At 53.2% G+C, this 18267-nt stretch overlaps 1 protein-coding gene across 13 annotated transcripts in view; it reads right to left on the minus strand.

The window, feature by feature from the left end:
• Positions 1 to 17798, minus strand: part of Jakmip3 (Janus kinase and microtubule interacting protein 3) — a 34908-nt gene extending 17110 nt beyond the window's left edge. For 2 of the 13 annotated variants that reach the window (XM_090345589.1, XM_090345587.1), the window contains exons 1-10: positions 17570 to 17798; positions 14289 to 14786; positions 9217 to 9432; positions 7876 to 7995; positions 6812 to 6958; positions 5914 to 6045; positions 4709 to 4744; positions 4047 to 4106; positions 1308 to 1439; positions 269 to 397 (exon numbers count right to left, since the gene is read on the minus strand). In XM_090345589.1, coding sequence (XP_090201715.1) covers positions 269 to 397; positions 1308 to 1439; positions 4047 to 4106; positions 4709 to 4744; positions 5914 to 6045; positions 6812 to 6958; positions 7876 to 7995; positions 9217 to 9432; positions 14289 to 14786; positions 17570 to 17704 — 1605 coding nt within the window. In that variant the 5' untranslated portion in view covers positions 17705 to 17798. The remainder of the gene's footprint in view (positions 1 to 268; positions 398 to 1307; positions 1440 to 4046; positions 4107 to 4708; positions 4745 to 5913; positions 6046 to 6811; positions 6959 to 7875; positions 7996 to 9216; positions 9433 to 14288; positions 14787 to 17569) is intronic. The other 11 variants (XM_090345593.1, XM_090345592.1, XM_090345591.1 and 8 more) reach the window with 7 other exon arrangements.
• Between the last annotated feature and the right edge of the window lie 469 nt (positions 17799 to 18267).

The following is an 18267-nucleotide window of genomic DNA, read 5'->3' on the forward strand; positions in this document are numbered from 1 at the left end:
GCTCATGGAGTAACACCAGCTTTATCCTAAGGGTTCTAGGCCTGTGTGTTACAGCCGTGGCCTCTCGCCTGGTCAGCGCAACCTTTCACAGACCCTGACCCACAGTTCTAGCCCAGCCAGATTCTGCAAAATGAGCTTCACAGCCTCCGTGAGCACCACCTGGAGCTCAGCAGCAAGGCTACAGCTAGCAGTGCCCCTGCCAGGACCCCAGGGAGAAGCGGAAGGACCTAGCAGAGCTGCAATGTCGTGGATTAGAAGTCATCTAGACCTTAACTTCTCGCTCTGCGTCCAGCGTCCCTCCGACCTGCTCCTGCAGCAAGGCATAGGCTCTCTGCAGTGCCTGGTACTCCATGGTCAGCTGCCGGAACCTCAGCTCCGTCTCCTCCTTGGCCATGCCCTGAGGGGAGAGGGGCAGCATCAGCAGAGGCCCAGAGCTCATAGCTCCCTGCATAATGGGGGCTGCTGCGCTTCTGGGCAAGGTCTGTGGAGGGGCCTCCAAACAGACAAGGGAGAGGGGCCACAAGGCTGGACGGGTTACAGCAGGCCGTCCCCAGCCATGCAGGGCTTCCGGCCCTGAAGCTAAGACTGCTGCTGGCCTTGAGGGCGGCCATCGCTCTGTCAGTAGGGGACATCTGGCATTGTTAGTAAGAAAGCTCCACCCGTCAGGGGCCAGTGGCTCATGCCTATAGTCCCCGTGACTCAGAAGGCTGGGATCATGGATCTGAGGATCATGGTTTGAAGACAGCCTGGGTAGAAAAGTCCGTGAGACTCTGATCTCCAATTAAGCACCCAAAAAGCTGAAAGTAGGGCTGTGCCTCAAGTGGTAGAGCACTAGACTGGAGCATGAAAGCTCAAGTACAGTGCCCCAGCCCAGAGTTCAAGTCCCACAACCAACAAAAAAAAGAAAAAGGGGGGCAGGAAGGCAGGAAGGGAGGGAGGGAGGGAGGGAGGGAGGGAGGGAGGGAGGGAGGGAGGGAGGGAGGGAGGGAGGGAAACAAGCAAGCAAGCTCCTCCTGCGGGCGGCACCCACCTTCTGTGGGTGGTTCAGACCTTCCAGGGCATGCTGTTTAAAAGGTGGGAGGCCTCCATATTTTTATGCAGGGGCCTCAAGTGCCACAAGGCAAGGAAGCGTGACTGAGTGGTGGAGGGAAGGCGTGGCTCTCTGTAGCTAGCCCCAAAGCCAAGCCTGGCAGAGGTGAGTTCTCCCATGGTGGCTGGGGAGACTCACAAGGGAACAGAATTCACCCTCCTGCCAGCCTGGTGCCTCCCACAGCCCCCCTGCTCATCCAGCAAGTCCTGGAACTTACCTCCTCGAGGTCGTCGTCGGGGGTGCATGGGGTCTGGTCCGTCCTGTCGGTTTGGTAAGAGATGGAAGAGCCATCGGATTCCAGGGAAGCTTCTTCATCATACCCAAAGAAGGTTTCCACGACAACCGGCTTCTGACCAGAATGCCTTGGGTTAGCACGAACCTAGACTAGGTGTGGCTGCACCCCTCGCCCTCTCCTGCTGCACCCCTCGCCCTCTCCTGCTGCCCCTTCCTTCCCCGAGGCTTAGATGTTGTCCCCAGGGAGCGGCCCCCTCACAACCCCAGTGCAGTCTGTAACAGCCCTGGGGAGCTGCCTGTGGCCTGTGTGTGAGCAAGCTGGGAATGGAAACAGGGAGAAACGGCAAGTGGAGAGAGATGGAGAGGGAGTGGAGGTCTGGGAAGTAGAGGCAGAACAGGAGGTGTGTAGGGAAGGGGGAGGGTATGAGTTGCAGGAGGAACGGCAGGAACGTGGCCATGCAGCCCAGTGTACCAAGAGGTCCTGGAACAGACATGGGGACAAAGGGGAACAAATACAGCAGTGGTACCCGGTGGGCACTGCACGGAAAATGAAGTCTACAGCTTGAGCATGGGTGTGGGAGGGAAAAACTTGAAAAGAGCAAGGCAAGGGGTGACACGACAGTACACTAAATTAAATGTACTTGCTATAACCCTCCGTACATCCACACAATACCAATGCCAATATTAAAATGCCCCAGATTTCACGCACACTAAGCAAACCCAGAGTGGACAGTATACCCCACTTCTGTGTGCCCACAGGGCAGTCACACATTTCTGTTGTGTTTGTAACAAGACGGACTGGAGAGGTCACCTTCATGAGCCTCCAGATACCCCACACTAACTGGGTGTGAAGGCTCTTGTGGGGCATCCCGGGTTCTCAGGACTCTGAGATCAGGAAAACCAAAGTCCTACGGCAGTCCAGTCAAGACTGCACGTCAACAGAAAACCTGGGCATGGTAGCCCGCACCTGACATGCCCACCACTCGAGCAGTGTAAACAGGAGCACTGTGGTTCAGGCCACCCCTCGGCACCCACATCCTCCGGCCTCCAGCCTTCCTCCTCCCGCACCTCTCCAGCTGACTGGCCACTTGACCTTGATGAGTTGAGTCCTAGATTCTGAAGTTTTCCCTTTACCCCCATCTTTTCCAAGAACTCTCCACATAATACGCGAGCAATGGCCAAGCCGAGCCAGCACTACTTGAGGCTCTCTCAGCTCTGCTCATCTGCCCTTTGGTCTCTACCTACCCAGTTTCAACTCCACTAGTAGCCTGCCCTCCTCCTGTCACCCAGATCCGGCCTGGGCCCGGCCTTCCTGGCTCCTCAGTACTCCAGCCATCACTGACCAGTACACACCACTAGCTGGCACCCTCTGCAGCCCAGCTCTAGGTTACCTGTGCAGCTCCAAGGCCTTTTATGAGAACTCATCTCCCTACTCTTCTCTCAGAAGCACCGAGACAGCTTGGCCATTACTCAGTGGCACTCGCAGACAATTTCCCAATACCCAAAGCAGTGGAGGTACTCTCCTGACAGGCTTTCCAGGGGTCAGACAAGTGTCCGTGGATTCTGGAAGAGCAGCACAGTGACTGCCAGCCATATGAACGCACTGCGGGAAATGGGCATGGAAGGACCTTTGCGGATGGCTCCCCAAACGCCCTACATCCAAGTCATAGCTTGGCCTGAAAAGATGGCACACTAGGCCCAGAGTTTCCAAATTTTCTAGAGCAGGAGGCAGGCCATCTGCCCTCCAGAGACCTGGGTGCAGTCCTGCACAGGGCAGAGAGGAGAGGGGTGCTTTGTAGCTCCTGGCACTGCTTTCTCAATACAATGACAGTTCCTACAAATGGATCTTCCCTTGGAGACGAGGCTGGGTTTCTTCACTGGCTGAGGAGGGAAGCCATGTTACAGCACTGTCTACACTGTGGACTGGGCCTTGTTGGACCAGGCCCCAGGCTCAGCCACCAATGGGCTGCTAAACTGAGCCCCTGCACCTACTTGGGCAAATGCTGACCTCCTGAACCGGCTTAAATGTCTGGAACAAGGTCAGGAGTTCTGCAACTGCTATGAACACATACTGCTTCCCCAGAGTGCCCACAGAGAAGTAAGACAGCCCCTTTCTTACACCTCTGCCTAAACCCCAAATTCCTGACAGCAGGTAACTAACAACCCCCCTCCCCGTTAAGCTGTGAGCACAACCACTGCAGGTAAAAATTGTAAAACTGAGGGGCCCATTTCAAACTGGCTTGAATTTGTTTTGTAACTGTAGCTCTAATAAACCCCAAATAAACATACTTCTTAGCTCCTTGCTAGATTGATATGTGTTAATGAAATTTGAAATGATCAACAGATCACATGGCCAAATTTTGGTTAATTTGTAGTAACCATTTTGAAAAGCCCTGAAATTGTTTTCTTTTTCGTTGCAGAGGAAGAGAGATTCTTCTTTGTAAAGCAGCTTGTAGAAACTGGGTTTCTTGTATCGACCGTGGGGCTTGAACTAAGGGCCTGGGCACTGTCCCTTTTACTCAAGGCTAGCACTCCATCACTTGAGCCACAACTTCTGGTAGTTAATTGGAGATAAGAGTTTCAGACTTCCCTGCCCAGGCTGGCTTTGAACCAAGATCCTCAGATCTCAGCCTCATGAGTAATTGGAATTACAGGTGTGAGCCACTAACACCTGGCTTAAAAATTCATTTTACGGTGTGGGCGTCAACGATTTCTCCTTTACCTTGGGGAGTTTCGCCATTTTCTTCCTTTGTTTTCGATATCTTAACAGCTTGTCACGCTCCTGAAAATACCAGTGGAAGAAATTGTGTAAGTGGCTGGCCAGCTCGTCTGTGAGACACAGAGACAGTGTTTCCGCCTCTCATCTGGGGGCACGGGTGGCTCAGGCGGGCAGATCATTGCTGTGACGGAAGCATAGGTTAGGAGGGAGCTCGGCTCCTCTCCACCTGAGGCAGGTGAGTCATGCTGGTGGGCTCTGTGCGGCGTGTGTGGACAGATGGGTGAGGACATGGCCCAAGCTCCTTGCGCTCAGGACACACTGAGTTCCTGAGTCGCTGTGGGCACAGTGGTTCACTGCAGGGACAAACAAGACTGCCTTGTCTTTTACGAGTCAGGTGACCACCACCCATCCCTGCTGCCTAGTAGAGTCCACAGGGGAGAGAGCGCCCACTGGAGGCAGCCACCTAACCCTTCAAGAAGCACATCATCTGGGCACTGCTCCTGTCTGGCCTGAACCACAGCGAAGCCTTGGTCAGGGAACACTGTGGTAACTCCCAACTCGTGCCACCACCCAGGCTCAGAGGAAGCACCTGCCCAGAACAGAGCTACAGACCCCCGGAGGGCCAGGCCAGCATCCAGAAAGGAGAGACATTGGTCAGCACTTACTAACACACTCTTCACATAGCCGGCAGTCTCCAGAGTCTAGGAAGAGAAAATAACACATCATGGACCTGACCAGGCAGTCCTGGACCTAAGGGGCTGGCAGAGTCCTGAAGTAGCCCTAATTCTGCTCCCTACCTGCAGAAACAAGTCACATACAGAATCCTCGGGGCCATGCACCCACTGCCCAAAAACGGGATTCTGCACCAATAGTCTTTCCTTCTTTCTTAGGTCATGTAAAGAGGGCCAGCTGAGCACCTATCCAGGAAGGATGGGCCTTCCTCACTCTGAGCAGGAGAAAGAGGCCTTTAAGAAACTGAAATAATGTATGTGTATAATCCCCGATTATACACATGGCTGAGTGAGGAAGGAGCCCAAATTCAGACAGGGCCAGGCAAGGCTTCCACAGGGGTCCTGGTTAGTCATTTCCAGGACTGGGGGGCGGGGAGAATACCACTGCCATGCTGCTCTTTTCTAAAGGACACAGAATAGCCAAGGGAGACTTATTATCAAATGACCTCAGCATGGACTCAACTAGGACCCCACAAGGGGCAAAGGAGCCCTCACCAGGGTGACTGGAGAGTTTCAGAAGTGCAATGTGCAAACTTGAGCTGCGTTACAAGGGCCACAGGCTATGGCACAGGGATGAGCTACACGATGACCTGGCCCTAGAAACATATCTACGGCTCAGAACCTGTGGATGGGCCCTGATTTGAACAAAGGGTCTTTGCGGGTGCCATGAAGTAAGGGCTGTTGAGATGAGATCATTCTGGGTTAAAGTGGGTCCTAAGCCCAAGGCCTCCATGAGACAGCAGAGGAAAAAGTCACCAATGGCAGAGATAAAGACTAGAATTTCAGGAGACGCTGCTTCTTTCCCAGGCTGCCCAAGGGAGAGAAAAGACCCTCCTCCAGAGCCCACCCACACCTTACTTTTAGACTTGTAGCTCTAGAACTGTGAAAGAACAGAAGGTGTGGTCCTAAGCTACCTGGACTATGATGGTCTGTTACTAACAGAGGTGGTGTCACTGGCCTGGGAGTCCTTGGGTGTCAGGAGAGAGCCATGGGGGCAGAGACCTGCTTAAGGAGACATCCCTGGGGCACTGACCACCGTGGGCTTGGGGGAGCCAGCCTAAGATAGCCTCTGACGCCTTCCTTTCCCACCCATGTCCACCTTGAAGCCCAGAGGGCCGAGGGCGCAGAGCCGGCATCACCTTGGAAAGCTCATCGATGAGGCTCTGCTGCTCCAGGATCTGGAGCTTCAGGAAGTCAATCTCTCTTTCGTCTTGACTTTGATCAAGGTCGTTTAAGGAGCTTGGCCTCCGGGTGGTCCCAACTCTCTGCCTCTGAAACGCCAACAGTGACGGGGCTCAAATGGATGGAGTGCTGGGAAGGTCCTCGCCCTGCCAGCCACACCAGCTGTGGGCACCGATAGCCTGGCCACACAGGGGTATAGCTACACCCTGAGAACAAGCCACCTGTGCCCATTATGTTTCATTTTCCATGGTTGTTCAGACTCACTGCTATTCAGCTCAGGTGTGAGGGGCAGGGGGCGGAGGGCATCCATGGGGACAGGGAACTCAGGGTGCACTGCCCCTGTCCCTCCTGAAATTTGATCTAAAACTTGTCCATTGGCCTTTGGGGTCTCAGGGTCTGAGGCCCAGGCAAACAGCACCAGCTCTGCTGTCCCTCCTCCCTGTCAGTGCTCCAGGCCAGGCCCTCTCCCTCCTGTCTCTCTTACTGGGGTGCTGGGGCTTAGGTTACCTTCCCTGGGATTTTCAGAGCCAGTAATTCTCTTACCCAAGTGCTAGTGGGCAGGGGGGAGGGTGTGCAGACTACTTAGGGGCCTTCACCTCTCACGTACCCTGTGAGGACACTAGTTTCTACCTTCTCATGGTTGTCCTCACCTGAGGCCTTGCTCCTAGAAGCTGGCTGTCCTTGCTCCTTGCCCGCAAACCCACAAGAGACCAGACCTTGAGCTTAAGGCCCAGATGCCTGAACCCAGCCGGTGGGTGGCTTGTTACATCATGCGATCACATGGAGAAGCGGATGGCATGGCTGTTCTTGGCACGGCAGACCAGGCTCCGGACCGCTGACCTGCCCAGCACTTACCATTTCCACGTTCTCCTGGGTGACAAACTTCAGCTTGCTTTCTATGCGTCGTAAAGTGTGAGACAAGTCATCGTTTTTCCGAGTGAGGCGTTTGTTTTTCTCCAGCAATGGCTTATACTGACTTTCAGCTTCTCTTAAACGTTTCAACTGAAAGAAACATTAGTTGTATAATGTGAGTTTCTTTATATGCAGAAAACTGATAAAGCCTCCATACAGAGCCAGCAAACTGAGCAGATTGAAGGCCTGTGCCCCATCAGTAAGAAAGGAAGAACAAGACAAGGCCTGCGCCCACAGAGATCCCGTCCGGAACACACCCAGGCCTCCGCAGGTCCGGTGCTCAAGCCCCTGCTGTAAAGCAGAGTAGACTTTGTATCTCCTGAGTGCTTGGGGACATCTGACTGTGCACAGTACCTAGTTCAAAGTGTGACATTGTTTATGGAACAAAGACAAAAATAAACGCTTGTGTGTACCTAGTACAGATGTAATATTTAATTTTTTCAGCCAGGTATGGTGGCTCATGCTTGAGGTTGTTCACCTGGTACTTACGAGGTAGAGGCAGGAAGATTTTTGAATTTGAGGACAGCCAGGGCTACCCAGGAAACTCTGGGCCATATTCTGTCTCAGAACATACACACAATTGCCTGAACCCACGGGTCAACTGTATGTGCAGAGTAAAGCTTGGCAGGGCTGCAGGCAGAGGCCATGGCTGCTACCCTGCACCTGGCCAGGTGAATTAGCAGCGCCTGGAGCATGAGTCATTTTCTGTCTGTAGACAGGGAGGAAGGCTGGTGCGTTATCACAGGAGCTGTTGTAAAAGAAAATAAACCTGGCTACTCTGAGCTGTTCCCTCATCTTCTGGGAGCTCAGGTCACTGGAAGTCTTGGTAACTCCGTGGAGACCCGTGTTTTCCTACATCAAGGTGAAGAATCTGGGCTCTTTTTGCCCCAGTGGCACAGTGCATGCATCATCCAACCAGCATGCGGCGGGGGAGGGGGTGTCTGGCCCCCGGCTGCTCCCGACAGGAGGGCTTTACTGAGAGCCCAACATCTCCACCCGCCACTCACCAGCTCATTCCTCTCTTCTGACAGCAAGGCATTGCGGTCCTCCAGTTTACGAATGATGGCACTCAGCTCTGCAATTTTAAGTTGGAAGCGCCGGGCATCCTTTTCGTCCAACTGCTGTTCCTAAAACAAAAATCAACTGCAAATAACTGTTCTCAGACACAGGCCCATCAACCTGTGCAAACCCCAACTATGGAAACCAAGACACTTGTAGATGGTGACTGCCTTGGCGCCCAAGTGGCTGCTGGTGGCATGGCCCGTCCTGGTGGAGGCCCCTCGCCTGGAGCCCATGCACAGCACACTGCATGACGGGGACAGAACGGAAGCAGAAATGTCAAAGGATGCGAAGGCGCAGGGCGGGAGTGTGCGTGTGTGAGCGCCGGTGAGGACCAGCGGCATGCCTTCCTGGAGGCTGCCCTGCCACGCCAGATGAACACAGAAAAGGCTGGGTGCTGACTTTCTCAAGCTGCTCTTCCAAGAAGTTGCTCGCTGAAGCTGAGTTTCTAAAAGGCCACTCGGGAACCATGGGAGCTGCACCTGACACTGGGGGAGGCTGGTAAACCCAGGCTTGGCCCCCTGGAGCTCATGCGGCATTTCACACAGCACGGCATAGGAAGGGCTGGCTCTGGCTCAGCTGCACTGTTTGCAGTGTGATCACAAATGCTGCTGCCTGTTCTGTTCTTGCTCTCTCACTGGCCCAAGACTGCCTCGGCTCTAAATTTTGTCCTTAAATTAAACAAAAGGACATCCAGGAAGAGTCCCTCATTCAATGGGTGCAGGAGAGGCTAAGGGACTGAAGGCCCAGAGGGGTGACACCGAGAGTCCCTAGGACACAGTAGACCACCAGAGAGGAATCTGAATGAGGCACAGAATGAAATGGATGGACTTACAGCCATGAGGCTGCTGGCTGCCCTGAGCAAAGCAGCAGCATTGGCAGCTGAGTGCAGACTGGCATGAAGTGACATGGCACAAGGAAAGCAGGGAAGGTGATGAGTGTCAGAGACAACCACACGAGGGGCCAAGCCAGAGACGTGGGCCCGGGGGAGCCAGCGCCGTGCACATGGGGATGGAAGCAGCACATGCTCCGAGCTCATCCTTTCCAGCAGCTACAGGCAGCCATGACCAGCAAGTGCTAGGACCCTCGGCAGCCTGGGACCACGGTGGGGTCTAGTGGTGAGAAAGGTTAAACGGCCTGTCTGCACTTTTCAGCCTGGGCCAGATAAGCCAAGCTAGAACAGGGCACTGGGGCAGAGCTCCCAGGGAAATGCATGCGGGGCTGTGCAGCCACAGGGTGCTGTGTGACCAGGGCTCGGGGCTGACCGCTTGAGGCCTGGGGGTGCTTACAGGGCTTCCCGAGTGGTCTGAGGCGTCTCCTGCACCGCTTGCATAAGGAAGTTCTCGTCTGGGGCTGCCCGGGTGCCTCTCAGCCTCTTTGGCCTGGGAAAGCTGCTCATCTAGAGCGTCTTTCTGGAGCTGCAGTCTCTGGGCATGCCCGGCTTGTACCCCTAACTCTCTCTCCAGCACGAAGACTGCTCTGTCTTTAAATTTTATCTCCTCCATCTACAAGGAGAACAGAACACAATCACACGTGCGAGCAGGGTACAGATCTGCGGTCACCATAGAAACGGGCAGAGTGGCAGCAGGAGGGGGCCTCCCTGGCTGCAGCCCTGCCCGAATCTCATGCTCTGGGACAGAAGCAGAAGCAGACATCTCAGGCGAGCCAGGCACCCACATTGCAGGCTGTGCTAAATGCCTAGTCATGGACCATCTGGGCTTGCCAGCACGCCCTGGGCGGGAACCAGCTAGGGCTCCCTCCTCCCAGGGCTCAGGCTGGGCATGCTTCTGTATGCCAGCCTAGGTCACCAACACAGTGCCTCCATCTATAATGTACTATGCGTTCACAGAGACATGAGTATGTGCTGCTTGCCTCCTAGCTCTTGATTCCTACTGTATACTAGGCAGAGCAGCGGGAGCCCTGTCTCACCCACGCTTGACCACAGGAAGCCATGATGGGTCTTCTGTGGCTCAAGAAGAGGCTGTGGTGTGGCCACAAGCTGCACTGTGGGCTTAGGTAAAACCTTGCTGCCAGCCAAGGTTGTCAGAGTGAGGCACCGGCAGTCAGATGCCACCTAACATGTCCGTCCTGCCCAGAGCCTGCATAGACTGGCCAGGCTGGTGACAGTGAGGTGCTTCCCCTCCATCCCTAAAGGGCAGTGTGCCTTGTGCCCAACCTACCAATGGCAGCAGAAGGCTCTTCTGGATGAAGTTGCCAGCACACCCTGAGCACTCGGCTGGGCTGCCCCGGGCTTGTGTGTGGCCCGAGGTGGGCCTGCCTGAAGCAGGGGAGGCAGAGTGAGGATGCCTTAGGATGCTTGTAAACAATGTGTGTGGAGAGGAACAAGTCAGGCATCCTCACATGTATATTTCCATATACACTTGAACAAACACAGAGTCATATGCATGTATACACAAACATATTAACTAAAGCACAGATATGCAGGGAGGGCTCCAATGCTGTAACTCCTTTGAAAAAACAAACTTACACTTTTTTTTTTCCAGTCCTGGGCCTAGAACTCAGGGCCTGGGCACTGTCCTTGGGCTTTCTCAAGACTAGAGCTCTACCACTTGAGCCACAGAACCACTTCTGGCTTTTTCTGTGTATGTGGTGCTGAGGAATCGAACCCGGTCTTCATGCATGCTAGGCAAGCACTCTACCACTAGGCCACACTCTCGGCCCACAAACTTACAATTTAACAAAACGAACACCAGGAAGCTGGAACATAGGTTTTCGGTTGGGCGGGGTTTGCATGGATGGAGAGAAGAAGGATGGACAAATCTAGTCCCAATATTCAATGTACATGTGTAAAAATGGAGCCAGGGGATAGACAGGGGTGCAGGGAGAGATGGGGATGGAAAGGTGAGTGATCATGATGCCCTGCACTCACAAGCTAACATGTTGGACTGAAACCCCTTTGTACAACTACTTCAAGATAATAAACCATATGTTTTATTACTACATTAACTAGTAAACAAGAACACTGAAGCCCGTTCCACAAGAACAACATCTAACCTCATGGCTTAAGTGTTCATTCTAACAGCTTAATATCAATACAGCAAGCAAAGCAAGATGAGCTCTCTCGTGTTAAGGAAACACTTTCAGGTCACAGAGCGGCCCCTGTTGCTTCGCTTGCTGTGTAAGGTTAGATGGGTGATCACATCAGCCTTCTGCTCAAGTTGGCTTACAATGGAGAGATGCAATGTCCACTTATCCCTGATTACAAAACCTGGGCACACTATGAGTGGAATGGGATCAAAGAACTCTACTGCTGACGTCCAGGACCGGGGCTTCGAGTGCTGCTCCAAGAGGCTGCACTGGCAGTCAGTGAGGCAAAGCAGCCATGAAAACAAAACTTTACTGACCTCATGGTCCCTCCATCCCCTCACGACCACAAATCTGCTTCAACCAAAAGAAAGCGGACGTTGTCAGTTCATGGCTGCATCTCTCCAGGAGCCAGAGTCACATCTTACTAGAGCCCAAGGGTTGCTACTCAAAGTCCTCAGCCATCACCCTCCTGCCACCCTTCCCTGCTCCCAGTTACAGGGAAGGTCTGGAAACCAGAGGAAGGCAGTCAGGGCACTGCTAGATGAGAACAGGGGTTCCAAGCCTGGCCTTGCCCTGGAATCACCTAGTAAATACCAGTGTCCAGAAATGGATACAACGAATGGTTTGGTTAGTGTTAGTAATAAGCAACTCTGAGATCTAAAAGATAACCGGACATGATAACCTATACAGGACTCTAGGCACCAAGCACACAGCCAGACCCAGGAAGACCATCTTGGGAGGGGAACACAAAGGAGTTACTCCTCTGAACACTTACGAAGCTGAAACAATTTCTAAGAAATGGTAATGCCGATGGTGGCGGTATTTTTGCTTTTGCTTTTTCTTTGGAGGGGGGCAAAGCAAAGGGTGCAGAAAAGGAAGAGGGAAGGGTGAACAAATGCAATCATAATATTCAGAAGACCCTGTACAAAATAACAATATAATTTGTAGGCAGAGACAGGAGTGAGAAACTTGGGGAAAACAAAGGAAGGGGTGATATTGTCCAGAAAAGAAATATATGCATTATCTGAATTGTGAAAACAGTAACCTCTTCATATAATACCTTAATAATAAAATTTTATTTTAAAAATAATAAGCAAGGGCCGGGGGTTTGGCCTAGTGGTTAAAGTGCTTGCCTAGCATGCGTGAAGACCCGGGTTTGATTCCGTGGTACCACATACATACAAAAAAGCTGGAAGTGTGCTGAGGCTCAAGTGGTAGAGCTCTAGCCTTGAGAAAGTCCAAGGACAGTGCTCAGGCCCTGAGCTCAAGCCCAGAACTGGCAAAAAAAAAAAAAAATAATAAGCAAGCTGGGTGCTGGCGGCTGACATCTGTAATCCTAGCGATCCAGGAGGCTGAGATTGGAGAATCACAGCTCAAAGCCAGCCCAGGTAAGAAAGTCCATGAGACTCTTATCTCCAATTAACTACCAGAAAGCCTGAAGTAGCACTGTGGCTCAAAGTGGTAGAATGCCAGCCTTAAGCAAAAGAGCTCAGATAACACCCAGGCCCTGAGTTCAAGCACCATGACTGACAACAAATAAATAAAAATAATTTTTAAAATGAAGAAGGAAGGAGGAGGAGGAAGAAGAAAGAGAAGGAGGAAGAGAAAGAGGAGGAAGTGGAAGAGGAGGAGGAGGAGGAGAAGAAAAAAAGAAGAGGAAGAAGATGAAGAGGAGGAAACAGCTGGGAAACCTGGGAAACAGCTACCAAGAACCAATCTCTTAGGAAAGAACCCTAAACTTAGAATTGGAGGCTGGCTGCTAAGACCGCTGCTCAGGAAGCAGATCTGAGGATCAGGGAATCCAGGGAGAAGCTCTGGTATCAGTGGCATGGCCAGGTCCTAAGTTGTGACTGCACAGGTGAGATGCTGGGGGCCGGAAGGGGGTCAGGCGAGTGGCTGAGTGGCAGCTTGGGTGGGGACGGGAAGAGATGATGACCCCAAAGGTAAATGCACTGTTGAGCAGAGGTTTGCTCTTCCATCAGAAATTCTGGGGTGAATTAGTAATATAGCACTCAGAAAACTAAATCAAAATAATAGTAACTCCAGATAAAACGAGCCAGCAGAAGGAAAGACTTGTAGCAAGAGCAATGTCCACACCTATTTAACACACGATGGGGGCCTGCATGGATCCTCTCTACCTCCCTGCCAGGCTCTGCGTGCTGAGCGCTGGCTGTGGGGCAGACCTGTTTCTACAGTGCTGTCCTCAGCATGCGGCTGGCCACTGCTAACAGCGGTCTAGACATTCGATCCCTGCGGCTGTGCTGGCCCGGTGCTGACAGTGGCGTATGCCGGCCCTCTGGGCCTAGGAACCCCCGTGGCCAGACCCTGTGGCCGCCTGTCAGCTGCCGTGGCCTTTGCCAGCTCTCCCAGAAACCTCTTCTGGACACACCATCTGTTCTTGTGGAGACCTGGCTAGTTATCATTTAGAGGGAGGCTGCGAAGACACAGGGGTACAGGAGGAGGGAGGTGCCGTCCGCAGTTGAGGAGCTGCAGGTCTCTGGTTCCGAGGATCCTGAGGGAGGTGCTAAGAAATAGGGCTCTCATCTGTTCCACATTAAATCCCTTCTAGATAAACCAAAGGCTCCCGGGAACTGGGGAGTCCTGTCCTTCCCAGAAGGTCTGGCACTGCTCTACCCACCCTGCGTGACCGGAGGGTTACTAAAGGTGGTGGGGGGCGGTGACAGTAGGGGGCACTCTGGAAAAGAGGGAAGGGTTCTCCCAGGTGTGGAATACAGGGGTACCACGTGTTCATCTTGACTTCACAGAGCCAGAGAATTCTTTTTTTTTTTTTTTGCCAGTCCTGGTCTTGAGCTCAGGGCCTGAGCACTGTCCTTGGACTTTCCTCAAGGCTAGAGCTCTACCACTTGAGCCTCAGCACCACTTCCGGCTTTTTTCTATGTATGTGGTACCGAGGAATCAAACCCGGGTCTTCATGCATGCTAGGCAAGCACTTTAACCGCTAGGCCAAACTCCCGGCCCCAGAGCCAGAGAATTCTTGCATCCTGCTGGGAAGTTCACATGCTGGTGCAGCCTGGCGGTCCCTATGGAAACCCCAAAGAACTGGGAAGTGGGCTAGAAAGATGACTGCCCCTGAGGCTTCTCGAGTTCTCAGAACCAAGGGTGCAGGATGGAAGTGTGGGAAGAAGAGATGGTGAGGGGGTGCAGGGTGAGTGTGAGAGAAATAGGAGTGTTGGGATTCAGGGCTGGTGTGTGGGAGATGGTGAGGGGTACAGGATGGTTGTGCAAGGAGAAGAAGGGGCGACAGGGCACGAGGTGGGTGTGCAGGGAGAAGAGCAATGACAGAGCCACGTACCAGCCTGCGGATTTCCCGCTCACATTCCTTCTTGATGCGCGTGATCTCCTCCTGGTGCAAGTGGTACACACTCCTGATCTCCGCGGCCTTCAGCTTGTCAGCCTGGATCACCATGGTCAGAGCCTCCTCCACCTGCTTCTTGGCTCCCTTGAGCTCTGAAATCTCCTGCTGCATCTTCACTTTCTCCACCTCAAAGCCCTTCTTTGCCTCCTCCTTGGCCTCGCACAGAAGCACGGTCTTGACTTTGTCGGGTGCCCCGTCTCGCAGGGTGCCTAGCAGGGCCTGCAGCCGCTGGTTCTCGTTGTCCTTGATCTTGATGACCCTGAGCAGCTCGGCCTCGTGCTGCCTGAGCAGCGTCTCCCGCACGGCCTGCAGCTCCTTCATCTTCTCCTCGTGCAGCTTGGTCTTGAGCTCGGTGACCAGGACGGCGTGCTTCCGCTGCTCGTGCTCACGAACCTGCCTCAGCTCCTGGCTCTTCTCTCGCTCTACTCGGCTGACCTGAAACACAGGTGAGACCGGGGTGGTCAGAGTCCCCAGCAGGCACAGCTGAGCAGGGGGCAGAGTCCCCAGCAGCCACACCTGAAGGGTAGAATCCCCAGTAGGCACACCTGAGCAGGGGGCAGAATTCCCCCCTCAGCTTCAAAAATACAAGACTACTCCAGTTATAAATGTAAAGACCATTGATTACAAACAAGTCAGTTTCCCTTGGCGTAACCTAGAGTCAGCAGTACAATCTAAGGAGGCTTTCCACAAAAGTAGAACCTGACAGATGAATTCAAAACATGAATTCAAAATGTGAATGGAAATACAAAGAAACTGATACTAATTAAAAAAACAAAGTGAGGAACCAAGAGTGTGGCTAGTGGTAGCGTGCTTGCCTGGCATGCATGAAGACCCAGGTTCGATTCCTCGGTACCACATCCATGGAAAAAAGGCCAGAGGTAGTGCTGAGGCTCAAGTGGTAGAGCCCTAGTCTTGAGAAAACCCAAGGACAGTGCTCAAGCCCTGGACTCAAGCCCTGGACTCAAGCCCAGACTGGCAAAAAAAAAAAAAAAAAAGTGAAAGAATGCACACGACATGACCACAACCTGACAGAGAGTAAGAATTAGTTCAGGTTCTGGACAAAGGAAACCAAACAGTGGCATGGCCTCTACCCACAGCTACCCCTGAGAACCATCCTCTGCTGCCCTCTGCCTGAAACAGCCACCTTGCTATTTCGCACACACCCTGAGCCAGCTGACCATGGCTGATCCAGGCTTGACTGGGCGGGAGTCACACAGCTCTAGTCTAGATATGTTCTGATGGTGATTACAGAGGCAAGGAGAAGAAACAAAAGGACTGAGCTTTGGCCTGGCCCAGGTTGCTTCTGCACTGACCCAAGCATACCAGGGCTCAGAGTCATTTGACCAAGGGCGTCATACAGGAGGCGTCAAGTATGGAGCCAAACAGGTGCCCACGGCACGCTCTCACCCAGTAGGAAAGCACACACTGCAGAGTGTATGCAAGCCAGTCCCATACCTGAACAGAGCTTGGATGCCACTCCATCATGCACAAAAGTCAACTTGAGGGGATTTTGAACATGGGAAAGGTAAAATGATAGAACTCCTGGAATGAAATAGGGAATGGTCTCCTGATCCTGGTCCAGGCAAAGACTGTTTTCTCAAAAGGAAACAACTTGTAGAGTTGTCACTCGGGTGACAATCTCCCCAGCACAGTCGCTGTGACTATCGCCTCCCTGACAGTAAACACCCCCACCCCCGAATTCCTGCAGTGTACACAGAGTGGCCTTCTGGTAGGCAGGCTTGATTTCCTTCACATGTTCTAAGCCCAGACAATTAGGCTGCTGCCAGTTCTGTCCATGTGAGCAGCAGAGCTGAAATCGATGCTCTCTGCACATTTGTACACATATCTGAATATTTGCCCTTGAGCGAACCACTGCATCCTTCAGGCCCTGTGCCTGCTATCATGTCACCTACAGGGCAGGGTCAGCGCCCTCCTCACCCAGGTCTGAGGTGTCTGCTTTTCCACCTGAGACCAGTGGAGGGCTACCACAGTTGTGCCATGCCTCTGCATGCATTTGCAGTTCTGGGACTTTCCATGTGGTTCTGGCCATTCCTGAGCTACATTATTGAATCCTGGGAGATGGAGGGTGAGTTGCCTGAATCAGGTCACGACCTATTAGTGAGCCTCACATTCAGGTGACCACCTCGAAACAAAGCAGCTACAGTGTCCTGGACACAGGCAAGTGCTTGCTCACTGCGGGTCACGCTACAGAATTATGGGAAGGTCACAGACTTGCAAGCCCTACCAGAGTCCCTGGGAGTATTTTGTCTCTTTATGTGTGGGAAACATGGAAAACCAGGCAGGGCTGCAGAGAGACAGCTGCAAAGACACGAGTAGGGCGAGACGGAGCAGGGAGAGATGGGGACAGGGAGAGGAGGAACTTGACCCCACGCTCACAACCCCAGTGAATAGCAGGCCTGACAGGCCTACAGCAAGAGGCTGACACACGTACAACACAAGGCTGACCTGAACAAGCACAGGAGCACACAGTCCTCCAGGAAGAGGGTGCATTTTCCCTTTCAAAATTCACAGCAGTGACATAAAGTCGCTCCATGAAGTCTACAGAAAAACACTGACCAGATGGCCCAAAGAGACAACAAGAGCAGAGAAGTGGTTGGTCCTTCTGGAGACATTAGAACCTGGGCATGAAGGCAGAGCAAGGGTCCCAGCCAAGTGTGATTCAGGGGAAGGGCTCGGTCTCCCCAGGATGCCAGGACCACAACAGAAGAGGCATCCCTCTGGATCCCTCCCGAAACCTGCCCTCAGGGGCTACTGGGCCTGCACCAGCATTACCAGATGCAATAACCCTGGAGCAGCACACCCACGCTCGCGGTTTCCTGTGTTAGCGCAGGTCGAATACCTTGTGAGGATCTGCCACTGATTCGTGATGGAGCCTCAGGGCCTGCTGCGCATACCCTACAGAAGTCCTGTCAAGTGCAGGGACTCTCTGGGTGGTCACCCTGAATGTGGGGTTACCATCATGGCCTCTGCTCCCAGGAGTCTCAAATCACCCTCAACTGCTCTAGCCTAAATCTAGCATCTTTGGAGTTGGAAGGCCAAGAATGTGGCACCTCTGCAGAGACCTGGCTATGTGGCCTCAAGCAGCAGACCTCTTGGCTTGGGGCAGGGCACCCGGAAGGTGTTAGGGGTGGAGGACACAGGGGCCTTGGTCCACCTCGGGGAGGACACTGGGAAGGTGTTGTTGAGGGTGGGCCCACCTTGGTCTTCTCCTGCTGCAGCTCGATCTGGATGTCCGTGAGCTTGGCTCGCAGCTCCTCGTTGGCAGCCTGCAGTGCAGCAAGAGTCTCGGCCTTGTCCCCCTTGGCCCGGCTGCCCGCCCCCTTCTTTGACATGGTGAGGCTGGGTGGCCAGAGGGACCACAGAGGCGGAGCGTTCACACCAAAGTCCTGGCCGCTGTCACTTGGCTGCTGCTCTGCTACATCTTCCAGCAAGCCTGGAAGGAAAGCAGGTCTGGGTAAGAGAGGGCACGTGAGCAAACACCCTGGGGACACCTCAGCCACAAGCCTCTGGCTGAGCTGGGGTGGGCACAGAGGTACTGCCGACTCCCCCAGCCCTGTTGGAGTGCCACTCTCCCAATATCCCACGCAGTGTCCCCACACAGGGGCTTGCTAGCCCCAGAAAATTCTTGGCTTCTTTAGGAATAGGAGACTGAGCACCGTTTTAAAGCCAGGATGTCTTACATGAGTGAGGCACAGGATTAAGGTCTCAGAGTCAGCATGCCAATTAAATCCCCACTCTTTACAAAAATCTGTTAAGTTTCTATTTCCCAAATGCTGTGTAGCTTTCCCAGTATGACGTACAAATTCCTGCCCCAGCCGTAAGTCTCATTACACTCCCTTCTCAAAACAAGGCTCTCCCTCAATTCCTGTAGCCCGTGGCACACTGTCAGAACACC

Source organism: Megascapheus bottae, chromosome 15 (assembly GCF_031878675.1).
Source record: "Megascapheus bottae isolate mThoBot1 chromosome 15, mThoBot2.hap1, whole genome shotgun sequence".
Lineage (NCBI taxonomy): Eukaryota > Metazoa > Chordata > Mammalia > Rodentia > Geomyidae > Megascapheus > Megascapheus bottae.